General features: G+C 52.2%; 1 protein-coding gene across 2 annotated transcripts in view; it reads right to left on the reverse strand.

The window, feature by feature from the left end:
- The window catches only part of ASIC2 (acid sensing ion channel subunit 2), a 444266-nt gene that overhangs the window by 84843 nt on the left and 344313 nt on the right, over window positions 1–15110 (reverse strand). Inside the window, exon 1 of one of the 2 annotated variants that reach the window (XM_086766579.1) lies at window positions 3940–4619. The exons of the other annotated variant lie outside the window; for it this stretch is intronic. Coding sequence (XP_086622705.1) covers window positions 3940–4479 — 540 coding nt within the window. The 5' untranslated portion in view covers window positions 4480–4619. Of the gene's footprint in view, window positions 1–3939; window positions 4620–15110 lie in introns of those variants that run through there. 2 annotated transcript variants of the gene reach the window in all.

Genomic DNA, 15110 nt, shown 5'->3' on the forward strand with positions numbered 1-15110 from the left:
CACACTGGACATGTTGTATTATCTGCTGAGGAAACAGCAAAATAACACACCCCCCTCCAGCACCCAGGAATATTTTTTAAAATGCACTTTCCTGCAGCAAAGCAGCTCCCAGGTCTTTATGCAACTGCTACCCCACGGAGTTTTTTTAAATAAACTGTGAGCAAATAAAAAACACTAGAAGGTATTGACTGCAGATCCTTCAAAGCAGCCCTGTCAATCTCAGACTTGAGCAGGGCTCGTTTCACCGAGGTGCAATCAGGATGGAGATGGAAACCTGCTGTCCTCCCCTCACGATGGGCAGTTCGCGAGCTGCTGTTTCCCAGGCAGAGCCACAGGTGACAAGTCTGATTTGGGAAGTTATTAAATCAGGATGAGGTAATTAGCCCATAAATACCAACTTGTGGGATGTATTAATAACCTTCTCAGAAAGTAGGAAAAAAATTTTAAAAAAAGAAATCAACAAGCACAGGACAGGACAACCGAGACAAATATTTTGGAAACAAAGAGATCTCAGTGGAATAAATCAACGCTCGAATTCAAGCCATGCAGAACAAAGCAATCGTCCACTTAATCCTGATACTCAGTTACAGAGAGATGGGGCCACTCCTGCACAGGACAGCAAATACCATCCGTAATCATCAACCTGCCCAGCTCTGACAGGTTTATACTGGAAGCTGAAGAAGCTCCTGAGGGACACCGGCTGCTTTTCCTTAAAGTCTTTGAGTCGAGGCGACGCTCGAGCACGTGCGTAGCCATCGCCTCGTGCAGCAGCCAAGCTTTTAGGAGCAGCCTACGGGAATGAGTAAACCCACACGTAGTGACTGAGGGGTGCCAGACTCCATCTCGCCCACGTACAACCGTCCTCAGCCCCACACCCCAGCTGGAAAACACCGCACGCCGCCGACAAAACCTCTTACGCAGGCAAGAGAACAATTCAAAACTGAGTGCTCGTGAATAAGCGAAGCCTGCCCAGCTAAGTCGTTTTAGTCCTGCAGCACTGAGTTCCACAGATCAGTGCCAACCCCCCTATATTTACATATATCAGGGAATAAAAAAGAAAAAATAAAAAAATGCTACATACACATGTTGGTTTTGCTGTGCAGATTCTCAAGCAGCCCTTTGCTTTTCCATGTCACAGAAGTGCAATTGCCACCGTACCCTAATGGCATAAACAAAGCGAGGCTGAAAGGAGAGGCAATCTCTCGTACGAGATGCACTAACAAAGTCAGAAAGAATAAAAGCAGATCAGCTCTCTCATCCCAAGCCTTTTTTCGGCTTCGGATCTGAAGAAGGACTTGTTTGCTCAAAAACAAGCCTGGTTTGGTCTTTTGGTTTTCTTTTTTCCACCCAATGGAAGATATAACCCTGCAAGCACCTCCTCACTCTTGTCTTTTGAGACAGAAAATACTCTTTGAGCATCAGAGCAGGTATAAAAACTGCAAAATACTCTTTTATACTATCATTCATTCCGTCTGCATTTGATCTTCTTCACCTGCTTTGCTTCACATCTGCACCCAGTTCAAACCGTGCAATCTTCTCGCCTCTCCTTGGCGTTACCTCCTCCAGGCTCAGAAGACAAGCAGCAGCTTCACACAACCCAGACCCAAAGGGATGCCTGGGGCTGCCCAACTCCCAACCCTCACACCAAATCCCAAGCCCCAAGCATGGCACCTCAATCCCAGACCCCGCACCTCTGGGAGCAAGGTCTCCAGACACACACCAGACCCCAGAGAAGTTGTTTTCAGCATCTCCCCAAGACATGCCTCCTCTTTACTAGGGATTCACAGGTGGAAAAGCTTCCTAGCCTTTACTCAAGGACAGCGCAGAGGTCACTCTTCTGCTTTGTAACAGAGAGGAGGAAGGACGTGCTGCAACGGAGGGCGCTGGCACTAACTCCCTCTTCTCATCCTCACCAGCCCGGGGCCGGGAAGGCAGACGCAGTCGCTGCCCCTGGCACCGAGGGCTCCTATCTCCCACCACCCCAGTATCCCCACCTGGGGCCACACACCCTTCGGCATGTGAAGAAGGGGAAAAGATTCCCGTTTCCCCCCCCCCTTTTTCTCCAGCTGAGCAATTCCACATGGCAGCACAGGTCTGGCTGGGGAGCGCTCCCCTGCACCCCGGGCCAGGTCCCAGCGTGCTGCGAGCTCCCACCAAAACTCTCAGTGCTGACACGTGCCCGTCTCCTTCCCTCCCACCCTTGAGGGATCTGTGCAGGATGGCTGGAGAAGACCACACTCATTAGCCCTCCTCGGTGGTATGAAACAGCTGCTGCAGAGAATTTAGCAACCAGTTACATCAACCACGGTCTGCCTTTCACTCCTGCATCACCCTGCATCCTCTGCTCACGCCAAGCCAAGACTCCAGGCTTTATGTTTCTCACGACAATGTGAATCGTGTTGCCTTGCTCAGCACAGCTTGGAACAAGAGTTCATTAACACCTGCAGTCAGGTCCTACCGATGACTAGCAAACATCATCACCCTTGTAAACTGGGAAACAGGGAGAGGGAGACAGCCTTTCACAGCCCAGAGGCCAAGTGCCTGTTTCTGTCTATTATTCCCAAATTTCCTTATGCTACTGTACTGGTTTGCAGACTTGTCTTGCTAGAAAGGGTCCATCTCAATATGATTTTTTTTTTTTAGTGTGCCATTTCTGCTCATCTTTGCAGCAGCATATGCTAACTCAACAGTCCTGGGCGGCTTGCTTCATCCCACAGGGATTTCTCCTCCCCTTTGCAATTTAGCAGCCAGCTAGGCTGATGTGACAAGTCCAGAGAGACAATTTCTTTTGATTTTAGGTATGCATCTCAGGCAGCGCTTACAGAACAGGGAATTCAACTCCTCTCCGGCGTGCGGAGCAGCAACAGCTCAAACTAGTTATCTCTCCCTACAGACATCAGCATCACTAACGGCAGCACGAGTATTTAATCACAGCGCACACCTCTCTCTCCTGGATATCTGCAGAGATTAGAAGAGCAGACTATTCCAGCACAATAAACATCCAGCTGCTATCAATGAAGTATGAAAGGGTCACTCAGAAGCGGCCAGTTTCAGCTCTCATTTAGGGCCGCTGTGATTCAGTAGCTCCTCTTACCGCACTCTCGCTTGCAAGTGGTCCCACAGGATTTTTTTCAAACGGAGATGCTCTCGGTGGTTTGCAAAACAGCGCCTGAAGTTTAGGGGTTTGATCCCATCACAAAGACCACGGGCAAACTCCTGCCTGGTGCATCAGGGCTGCCACAAATGGGGCCCGCGGCCCTTCCAGGAGGTTAAAAGCTTCAATTAGCAGCAGCTCCTCATTAACAAACCCAATCATGCAGCACAACAGGACACAGCTGTGCAGGGTGCAGCAACCCCGGCCCACGGGGGACCAGTTCCCCCCAGCCCACGGGGGACCAGTTCCCCCCAGCCCACGGGGGACCAGTTCCCCCCAGCCCACGGGGGACGAGCCGGGGCGGCCCAGGCCCAGCCTGGGAAACTTTTGCTTCCCAGCTGGAAAAAAAAAGTCGAGATGCAACTTCTGCTGAGAGCAACAGGGAGAGTGCAACAGACATAGCCAGGATGGGTACGGCATGGTGGTTATTTTCTTTTTTAATTAAAAAAAAAAAAAAAAAAAAAAAAAAAAGGAGCAGCATGCCCCTCACCCCGCACTGCTGATGGCCACAGTCACCCCTAAACCAGAAAACGTCAGCTTTAGTCCAGAGGAGAAATAAGCACTCGGGGACACAGCTTCACGGGCAGGGGTCTGCGGGGGAGGCTCCCGAGAGGGGCCCGCAACGAGAACTTCGCTGGGGCCGGTCACCGCTCGGCGATGCTGCGTCCCCGCCACCGGCCCCCAGCCACCACGAACAGCGGCGCGGCTGGGAAAATAAATCAAAAAAAAACAAAACAAAACACCCCAAACCCAGGCGGGAAGGGGGCTCCGGCGGGCACACTCACCGCGGAGAAGTTGTGGGGCCCGCAGAGCTCGCCGCGGTACTTGCAGGAGAGCAGCATGTCCTCCAGCTGGTGGCCCAGGCGGTCCATGAAGTCGGCGCTGATGCCCTCGTAGTGTCGGGGAGGCAAAAAAAGGCGAAAATCGGCCAGTTTGGCGAACCAGCGGAGCCGCGCTTCGTCGCCGCGCAGCAGCTCGGTGAGCAGCGGGCGGGCGGTGCGGTTGGGCAACAGCAAGCCCAGCCAGTGCCCCGCGTAGTACAGGTCCCCCTTGGAGAGGCGGGGGAAGCGGAGCGGGTTGTTGTTGCAGAGGGTGACGGCGGGAAAGGGCAGCTGGCGGCTCCACTCGGTGCGCACCTGGGTGTGCGAGGGGAAGGCGAGCCAGTGCAGCAGGCGGTTGGAGGACCAGGCGAGCAGCAAGCCCAGCGCGGTGCAGAAGGCCAGCACCCACAGCGCCCGCCGCGGCAGCGCCGCCCGCCGCGAGCACATGTGCCGCAGCCCGTGCAGCCGCGTGCGCAGCGCCGGCGCCCGGCGCCCCCGCGCCATGGGCGCTTCCCGCCGCCCCGGGATCAGTGCGAGCAGCGCCTCGCCATGCCGGCCCCCGCCGTTACCCGCTCCGCGGCCGGCAGCGGCCCCGAGCGGCTGGGGGAGCCGCCGCGGGTAGACCGCCGCGCCGGCACCGAGCTCTCCGCCGGGCAGCAGTTCCGGCAGCGCGGCATGCCGGGCCCCGCTCCTGCCGCCGTTGCTGCTGCTGCTGCTGCCGCTGCCGCCGCCTCCTCCGCCCCCCCCCGCTCCCCGCGCCGCGGGGCGGCCGCACCCCGCGGGGGGCAGCGGGGCGGCCTTGCCCGCGAGCCGCCGGCCGAGCCTCCCGCCTGCCCGGGCGCGCCGCTCACATGCTGCCGCTCCCCCCTCACCCCCCGCCCGAACCGGTACCGGGCGCCACCCGCGGGAGGAGAGGGCTCGGCGCGCCTCGGGCCCCGCAACCCCGCCGGCTTCCCCCGCCCCCTCTCCCCGTACTACCGGGCTCGCTGCCGGGACCCCCGCTGCTCCCGGACACTAACCGCCTTCCGAGCCCCGCCGGTCGCCCCGGGAAGCCCCGCTGCACACTCCGCGCGGGCGAGCGCTGCGGGACACCCCCCCGCTTAGCCCCGACCCGCGCTCCGCCGGACCCGGCCGCCTCTCATTCTGCCCCGGCCGGGCTGCCGCTGCCCTCCGGTCCCCCGGGGAGAGCCCTCCGCGGGCGAGGAAGAGGAGAAGCTGGAGGAGGAAGAGCGGGGCGAAGCTTTCCCGAGGCGCAAGTCGCGGCTGCGGCGGCCAGCCCCGCCGCTGGGCGCCAGCCGCGCTCGGGAGGCGGAGGGAGGGATGCTCGGCCCCGATCGCGCCGCTGCTTCGCTGGAGTAGCCCCCTCCCTCTTTCCTCCCCACCCCCCCGCTATTTATCCCCCGGCGGAGCGGGGTGGGGTGCGGTCCTGCTCGCAGCTCGCGGGACCGCCGCTGCTGCCGCCGGCCTTAGCCCGGGTTTGGGGAACCCTCTCCCTCCCCCCCCCCCCCCCCCTCCCCATCCTCCAGCCGGAGTTTGTTTTTCTCCTTTTCAGCGTCCCCGGGGGAAAACACGCTATCACAGACACAAGCAAAGCCTCTAGAAATACAGGCAAGGTTGGCAGCCTGCTGTTCGTAGCGGTTGTTTTCTGGGGAAAGTGGTTGATTGGTTTGGGTTTTTTTTTTTGTTTGGGTGACGGGGGGGGGGGTTGCTTTTCGTTTTCTTTAGCAAAGCTGCTCTACGGTCCTCCGCTTCCATGAGAGATGAGTGGAAGCACGGAGAAACACATCCACTGAAGCATCATCCCTCCCTCCGACCCTTGCTACCCATTCACCTGCGTCACGCCGAAGCCCCCGAGCCCTTTGGGGTCAGAGGGCTCATTTTGCCCCGCATGGGACTCATTAAAAAAGCCCCTTTCCCCCCACACCTTGATGAGACGGCAGTAACTTGTGATATACGTTGGCATCTCGTTGGGTTTGCTTAGCTCTGATCTCAGAAAAGCAGCTCGCTGTTACCTTCATTTTGGTTTCAAACAGTACCAAGCAGCATTCCTGTAATTGTGTCCAATTAGCTGTAAGTGGCGATAACTGCTTTGAATCCCCTCTGATTTTTTAATTTTTTTTTCCCTCTGAATTCATTTTCCATGTGCGTTTTGAGCCGCTGTGTATCTTTACCCAATAGATGGAGCCGTTTCAGCCTGGTTATCTCCAGCCTCCTTGGCAGAGCTGCTTTTTTACCGTGGCAGAGCTGCAAACATGCAGCAAACCCCCAGCAAACGCTGAAATCCCGCTCCTGGCCCTGAAACCACCAGGAAAAATGTGTCTGAGGGGCCCTGAGCCCAGGCTGGAGTTGGTGGCAGCCGTGATTTGCACAACCACGTCCGTGTGGGCTCAGCTTGACTCCCTCAAATAACTTCGATGATATCCCACGCCCCTGTGTCTGCGCTCAGTGGGAGTTTTCCCCTTTTTTAGCACCGCTCCTGAGTGTCAAATCCTTTTCAGGCCCAGAAAGATGGCCGTGACCTTTCTTAAACCAAGGGGGGAAAGGCCAGAAGGCAGCACATTCATTATAACGCGCTGTCTGGTAGCTCCCACTGAGCCTCTCAGCCTGGTTTCAAAGCAGATTTCTGCTTTTTTTTTTCTTTTTTTTTTTTTTTTTCCCTGCTGCCTGTTGCAATCAGTGGGAGTTTTTCCCCTTGGCTTGCTCGCAGGATGATAAACATCCCAACCGCTTCGCCACGAGGCGATCTGAGATTGTTATACCCGTGATACATGGACACAAACCTGAGGAAATAAAGGGTGCCGGACTATAAACGTCCTCAAATATTCCCTCTCCCACAAAGCTCATCGCTACCTTGCAGCAAAGACGGTCTTGGTCAGTGCCAGGTTCTCCAACAGCGCAGCCCTGGACTTTCTCCATTTGCTTATTTTCAGCCTCTTCCCCTTCTCTAAAGGATTTTTCACTTTTTTTTTTTTTTCGGTTGGAGGTAGCTTGGCAAAATGGGATTGTGAAGGAAAGAATAGCAGGTTTATGTGGAAAGCTGCTTTTTTCCCTTAAATGCCCCCATTCCGAATTACAAATTATCTGCTCAAATCTCCAGCCTGATAGGAAGGAAATTCTCTTAATTAAAAAAAAAAAAAAAAAAAAGCTGATGGTAAATAAGCATAAGACCAAGACTAACTTCATCCGGAGCTGAAATTCAAAAACTTTATGAGGACAAAGCAGACAAAACCTGACTGTAACCTTCAAAGCCTGCATCAGCTGGGGTGATGTCTCACGCTGCCCGCCCTTTGGGAACCAATTTCTGTTCTTCAAGTTATTTGAGAAAGCAGCTCCCGTTACCCGCTCACCCTGTGCACTCACTTCATCAGAGTCCTGGTTAATTCTTTACGCAGCCAGAGCAGCTTAAAAGTTTATTGGGCTTAATGCATGGAAGGAATTATAGAGCTGGAAACAATAAATATTGCTTTTCAGTCAACAAGTCACTTTTAAAATTATCGCTTGGAGTGGGTGAGTTTGCTGCTTCTGTTGGAGATCAGCTTTTGGATGGAAAGAAAATGATACAGGACAAATTCAGCGAATAATTTCAAGTGAATCCTGCCGTTCTCCCTGCCAGGACGTAACCTGCGTGCTCCCGAAAGGTATAGAAAAGATAAATATTCAGGAGTTTTTCTAAACTAAAAGCATTGCCTTCTTTTGAAACTTCATTTTCACTTCAAACATTGACTCAGGTTAAGACAAAAAGGATTAAATAAAAGCTTTAAAACCCCTGGAAAGTAAATCATACTACTTTGTTCCAGCTGAACCCTTTTTAAATTATTATTTAATTCATGCCATAAGGGAGCAAAAGGAGAGAAAGCTCAACCCCAAACGCTTTTTCTTCTGGCCTCTCGGTGTGACTGGCAAGCTGAAAAATCCACAGCCCCCCCTCCTGTTTGCCAGAACCCTGCCAGCCCCGGGGAGAGCGAGATGCGGGGTGAAAACCTCAGCTCCGTAAATGTGAATTCGGCCGGAGAGTCACTGAGGTTTCAGGGCTGGCAGGGCTGCAGCCTCGCCCCACCCCTGTGGACGGGAGTTAGCGCATCCCCGGGGGTTTTATGGGATTTATTCTCTTGCTCAGGTCTACAGAGCCATTCTACAGAGCTCACCCAGAGTGGGTAAGCGGGCAGCAGATTTATCCCCGGTTCGGCACCATGGGCAGCAGATTTATCCCCGGTTCGGCACCATGACGAGTTATGGGTTGGCAGCAACGCCGTGATGGTACCCAGGCCGTGGATCAGCTCCGCAAAAGCTGCGATATCGTCTGGTTTGTAGCGGGTTTGGTCCCTAAAAGCAGGAGCCAAGATTACAGGAGCGAGATCAGAAGGTGCAGGACCGATCTCCGCCCTGCAGCGTTGGGTTTTGTGCTGTCAAAGCCCCTGAAAAATGAAGGGCTTGATTTTAGGTCTCAGGAGCTCAAGCCGGGGAGAATGGGGTTCAGACACCGAAAGGCTGGTTGCCCCATGCAGGAGGCTCGTTAGTCAGGAAAGGGACCCCTGTTGCCCTGCACAGGAGCATCCACTGGTACCACTGGAGATGCTGGTGCAGAAAGCAAAGGCTGGGCACAGCCGGCTTTGCTGGGGTACCATTCGGGCACCGACACGCAGCGAGCCATGCCGGTGGGGCAGGTGCGAGGTTGCGGCCCAAGGGGCTGGCGGATCTTGGCGAAAAATGAGCGTGCGCCTCTCTTGTCTTCTGCAAACCCCAGTCTTTCCTGAATAATTCTCTGCTTTGCTTAACTGCTGCAAAACCAATTCCTGCTGGAGCCACCATCTTATGAGAAAGTCATAAAACACTTGGAAATAGGGGTTTCCATGGAAGCTGCCATCTCAGCCTTCCTTCTAATACCGCTGCCTCAAATCCCGCGCTGTGTGACAAACCCACCCCAGTGCCATCCCACCGCGGCGCAGCTCTGGGGACCCCGCAAGGCGCTGCCACTGCGCAAACACCACCTTTATTCCAAAGGGGGTTTGTTTTCTTTCGGTTTGTTTTCTTTTCTTTGAAAGTAAATTATTGAGCTTCCAGCTGTGAAATTCTTCGAATTAATTGAAGATTCTCAGAGCAGAACCCTCCCGGGCACAGCCCTGCGCTACATCTGTTATAGGGATTTTTCGGGGTCTGCGGTGTTTTGGGGCTGTGTGTTTGTAATGTAGGGAGGTGAAATATTTGATCCATGATAAAATATTGACAGCACATAAATAATATGTCAGTAGCCTATTTCTTAGTCTGCTGCACGCGTTCTGGCGTCGGCAGAGTACTCAAACAGTTTGCGTTGTACAACTCAGCTTTCAGATCCAGAAATAGGGAACCTTTCATTTCCCGTGCCTCGTGTGTGTATAGAAAAAAAAAAAAAGAGAAAGATCAAACAAACGCCCAAGGGAGTAAAGATGCTGCTGCTCTTCTGGGGATTATGTTGGGATGCAGCGGTGGGGAGTGCACCGTCCCCGCACGTTTGAAGGGGTTTACTCCTCCTTCACCCCAGTTTTTTGGAGGGGACACTGAGACGTGTGGCTGGAAAGGGCTGGTTCCTGGGCTTGAAATATGTTTAAACAACAACCGTCTATTTTCAAAGGTCCGATGCAATGTCACACATGACAGGGCTGTCTTGTCTCCTCTAATTAGCTGAGTCTCGTTAAACTGGCATTTCCTGACATCACCATTATGCACTAACTCTCCTTAAAGGAGCGAAATGGTAACATATACATACATAGATATGCCTGTGTGTGTATAAATATGTATATATTTTTCTGCTGCAGGTAGAAAAGAGGCATGATTTTAATCTATTTTTAACTTCTTAGCTGGCATCCTCCCAATTATCTCCCTTTTTTTTTTTTTTATTCCTGCTTTCCATTTCAGCACTGAAGAAAAGAGGAGAGGGAGTGAAACAAATGAAAATACCTCTGGATTTCTTAAGAACTAATTTTAACAGGAATTCTTTTGAGCAAATTAAAAAGCAAAGTTCTCACACCCTCTTAATATCAGTGAGCTCATTTTCTGTTGCACTTAATAAAGCTGTCACCAAGCACGGGGCATCTTCTCCCTACCGGTACCCTGGGTCAGAAGGGAACGTGGGGACAACCCACCTCCTGCTGCAGTGCTCTCCACGCATTTTGGTGGCCCTGTGGTCACCGTCCTGCTGGCCAGAGCTGTCAGGGCTGCGCAAGAGCCTCCCCTCCATCACTGGGAGCCCTGATCCTTGGTCAGCTGGAGCAAATCCCTGCTGCTCTGTCAGGGGGATTGTAAGAAAATGGAGAGAGAGAGACAGAAGAGGAGGCTGGCACCCGTACGCGAGCTTTCGATAGACTTCTCCCGTGTTAACTGGCCCTGCCGGCATTATCCTGGATCCATCCAGCCCACCATGAAGCACAGATACGAGAAAAAAGGAAGCAATGCCTTTAAAAAGGAGCCCTGCAAGACTGCAGGAAAGGGAAGGACGCGTGAGACACAGCCAGAGGCTGGAGAAGTTGTTCCATTTTCAGGAGACAAAAAAGAAAACTGAATATTTTCTCCTTCTTGGAGAGAGAGCCTGCATCTCTCAACTTCAGAGTGCTGCAGCTAGTTTTTGGTGGTTTTGGTTCTGGCTTAATTAAAACAGAATCTAGGGAAAGGAAAAAAAAACCTCCGAGCTCGCTTTACTGTTCAAATCTGTGTAATTCAGTGCTTTGGTCCTGGGCTGTGTGGCCGGGAGCTGATCCGTATGGGGGTTAGACATCACCTACACCTTCACGTGTGGGAGTGGGATGCAACACTGGGAAGTGTGGGAGGGAGATCCCAGATCCCCTGTCTCGGGAGGGTAATCCTGGGTACTATGTGGGTGTAAGCCTGGAGTGTAAAAGTGGGTCTGGAGGCTTCTCTGGGCCTCACCTGACCTCAAATCTCATACTCCAAGGAGCAATAGCGCCTGGAAAATGGGAACCTGGAGCTTCCCGGTGGATATTTGGGGCTGAACGTGGCAGCAGCACACCAGCCCCTGCGGTCACACTAGGATGCGTTGGAGGAGTCCTGGTGAATATTTCATGCCATCTCCTCTGCCTGGAGAAAAAAATTTGAAAATTCACCTGCTGTCTTAATTCCACCCGTCCTGCCTCTGCTGAACTCCTTTTCCTCAGGTTAAATTTACTGGACCTAGCAAATACAGAGGAAAGCTGCTCTGTGTTTAGATGCTGAAGGGGACTGAAAATTATATCTCTCCCTGGGAGTTTTGCTTCTAAATCAAGTTAAGGGAGCAATTTCTTAAGTTAATATTTATTCTTTGTCTTGCCTAGCTATTTGAAGACTCTTCTAAGAGGCAGATGGGAAATAGCCCTTTCTCCTCTTAAACCTGTTGCTGTTATTTCCAACACAAGCGAAGGCAAAGAGGCTGCCACAGCCCCTTTCTTTAGAGCAGCAGGGAGGGAAGCAGGAAAAGTCAGGCTTCAGATGCTGAAATACGAGCACAGCTCCGTCGGGATAAAAGGAGATGGTCACCTCTTGCATGAAGCAACGGCAGCCTCTCATCCCACAGCACCGGGGCTGTGTTTGGAGGCTGCTTTGTTTGCTGCATGAGGGTTGGCTGCTGAAAAGCAAATGTTTCACTCTCTGGGCCAGTTTGGGGTCTCCCCACAGAGGCTTTGGCCAGCATTTTAAGGATTAAGCAGCCTTGGAGTGGTCCCACAGCCAGGATCTGAGCCAAAAGCTGCCAACGAAACCTTCCCATCCCCAAATCCATTTGCTACTGGGAATGATTTGTGGCACAAAGAATTGCATGATAATTCACTGCTGCAAAAATTCTAGTTTAGGAGGTTTTTGGTTTTTTTCCTTTGTGAGCAATTGGCTCTGCATGGAGAGCAGGCATCAGAGGTCCACAGCATCACCAGTCACCTGGAGACAGACGTCTTGGGGACGGGGGAGAGGCGTGTGCACGGGCTGGTGTTGGGGAAGGGTGTGTGTCTCACGAAGCCATGCACACCCCCACGCTTGCTCGCACACCCGCCTGCTCCAGCTGAGCTCAGAGGTCACATTGGAAGAAATCGATAAACGCAATTATTATAAAAACGGCCGGTGTACCTGAGGGACGTGGCTGAAAGCACAAAGAGAGCAAGTCTCCAGCAGATTCCGTTTTGACCTAACTCTGCTTCTGGTGTGTTCACCCTGCAGCACGTGGAGACTCCCAGGGTGATGGTGGCTCTCGGCAGATTTTGGGATTTTCAGTGCTGTCTCCCAAAGGAAACAACCCCCTTCTGCACACGGAAAAGACTCCCCCTCTCCATCAAAAACCCCTGACTTCCTGTCGAAAACTATTTCAAAGGAAACATTTTGACAGCTGCAAAGTTGCTCCGATTCCTTTCAAATTCAATGGGAATATTGCCGGGTATTTCAGCACAGGCTCATTTCGGCAATTCCCATCCGTGGAATTCCCAGGTTGCTGCAAATTCTCCCGACACCAGCAGCTCCTGCAGAAGGAGAGTCTGGGGGCTTTTACCTTCTTTATGTGATTTGGCCAGGACTAGGGGACACTGGGTCGGTGTGAAATGGTTGTCCCCGCTGATATTCCCGCTGTCCTTGGCACAGGGAAAGCCTGTCCGCAGGGATGCCGGGCAGGAGGCGAGCGGAGCTGGCTGGCGGGCAGGTAAGTGCTACCTGCTGAGCTGCCAAACAGAAAGGATCCATCTCACGTTCCTTTGGCAGGCTAATGGGTGACAGCAGTTGTGTGGGAAGACTAATGGAGAAAAGGTTTGATAAAATAGAAGCACCATCCCTAAGTTTTTCTGATGCTTTTTTGCAGTTATATAATTTTAAAATGACATTGATTTTAAAAAAAAAACCACACAAAACCAACCCAACACTGGGAAACTTCGAACATTTAGGGCTGGATTCTGCTCTCGCTGTCAGCAGAGAAAGCTTGGGTCCCTCCCTGTGAACTTCAGGCGGCCCAGCACATGTTCCCGGGGTGGAATGGGAAGCAGGATTTGGCCCCCCACCTTTAATAGCCTCCAATGCCACCGGTGCCATACGGGGAGGAGAACAGGGGCTGAGCGGTCACACTCGGGAAGCGTCTGCAGTTTGCATCCAGGCGATATTCCCTGTGCGTGTCGTCACTATGCCGACTGCCATCAACGCAGAGTGGGCTGCACGGGATTTGCACCTCGCAGGGGATGCGGCACCGTCGTCCCCGCAGCAGGGTCTGTTTGCAGACCCCGTCCCAGCCTCGCGCGGACCCTCGCAGGTGCCTCTTGCTGGGCTGTGCAAAGCCGCCTCTGTGGCTCCTGAGGAGCTTTTGAGGATGCCTGGGGGAATTTTAGCTCCCATCTCAGCGGGATCTGGCCTCGGGGCTTGTTTGTAAGGGAGTGTTGATGGCAGGGGTTACAGGGGTGGTGGCACGTGAAGGAGCAGCACATGCAAGCAGCGGGATGGCCAGCGGAGCTGCGAGCTGAGCTGTGAAGCTGGACATCTTGCTCTGTGCCTCAGTTTCTCTGCCCAGCTCTCCTGCAGGATTCTGGGCACAGGCTGGTATGGCATGAAGGACAATGGGACCTGGCTCAGATCAACACTGTCCTCTCTCCTGGCCAGGATCCAGCCCCTGGCAAGCTGTCCCCTCTCCCATCCTAGCCTGTCAGGCATTTTTTATTAATGCTTCTCTGTAGGCTCCAGAATTTGGCTCATCTGATGGTGGATGACTTTTTTTTTTTTTATTTAAAATGTCTGCTTTCTTCTTCCTATGGGAAGCCAAAATGAAGGGAGCTCTGAGATGGAAAAAGCCCCAAATAAATGAAACTGCAGCAGAAAGAAGGTTCCTCCAGGAGGGATGCATGGATCGACTTGGCTTTGACACGAAGAAAGACGTTATCAGAATGAGTTCCCCTGAAGAAATTATGTCAATGCTTTTTGGGAAGGTTTGAGTTGATTCTCTTATCCCTCTGAGAGGAAGGTGTAAAACATCCATGGAGAACTGAGGAAGGCTGAGTGGAAATGCACCTACCAAATGTTTTCTGATCAATTCTGCGCCCTCCTTTGGAGCAGTCCCCTCCACTTTACCCTTTAGGTCTGCAAGAATATGAGTTGTTTTAACGACATCACATCAGTTGCTTTAATTTTTGCCATTAATCTTGTAAACAAGATGCTCCAAGGAAGCAAATTCTCCTATGTCAGTGTACTAGGCTTTAAAATCTGGGGAACGAATGTGTCCCCATCTTCTTTCCCCTCTTTGCCAGGATCAATTCCTTGGTGCAGGTGGTGGCAGTCAGGGGGCTTCAGATAACGCGGAACAAGCAGCTGGAAATCTACCCGTTTGCATACCGTGCTCCAAAAAGCCTCCTCAAATCTTCCACAAAATAGAGGAAGAGCAGGACTGTTTATTTTCCTTCCAGCTACTCCTAAATATTACTGCAGCATCCTCCCACATTCCCCGTTTAGCCCCTGGAGATAGTGACACATTAGGTTTGTCACATCTTTGCAATGGCTGGAACGGGACTGAGATGAGACATTTCCACCCGGACAGTAAAAAACCATGAATATGTTCCTCAGGGTGGGTGTTTTTCATTACAATAGAGGTTTTTTTTTTTTTCCCTCACGTTCGTTGACATCACATTATGCAGTAAGTCCCCAGGGAACTGTTCCCAGAATAATTGTACAAGACAAATAATCACTATTTCCAATTTATTTCCTTCCGCTCTTCCGGATGAAGTAATGCGGCGCTTCTTTGTGATAATTGGAAACACCTGAAGCTGACCTTAAAAGAAAGAAGGAAGAATTCAAAATATTGATCTTAGAGCCAACTGAAAGGGAAAAGTGGCATCTTGTGCTTGGAAAGCTTAGCCTGGAACAGCTTGCATTGCTCTCCGCAGAAAAATCGGTTGGGGGTTGTTAATACAAAGCTGGATAGACTGCTTGGATAGACTGACCACAGGCTGGAGAGATGAGCAGACTATTTGGGGGGGGGGTGCAGTATTACATGTTGTCCTTATTCTTGTCCTCTTCTCTAGGTGGATGCTTTTATCAGAGACAGGATATTGGAGAAGATGGACTCTCCATCTGATTTAATAAAGCTACTCACATAGCCTTACGCTACGCTCCTGACAATCTCCAGGCTTTGCAAAGCGGGACATGCCGGAGTCCAGCGG

This window comes from Chlamydotis macqueenii, chromosome 25, assembly GCF_036417535.1.
Source record: "Chlamydotis macqueenii isolate bChlMac1 chromosome 25, bChlMac1.mat, whole genome shotgun sequence".
Taxonomy (NCBI): domain Eukaryota; kingdom Metazoa; phylum Chordata; class Aves; order Otidiformes; family Otididae; genus Chlamydotis; species Chlamydotis macqueenii.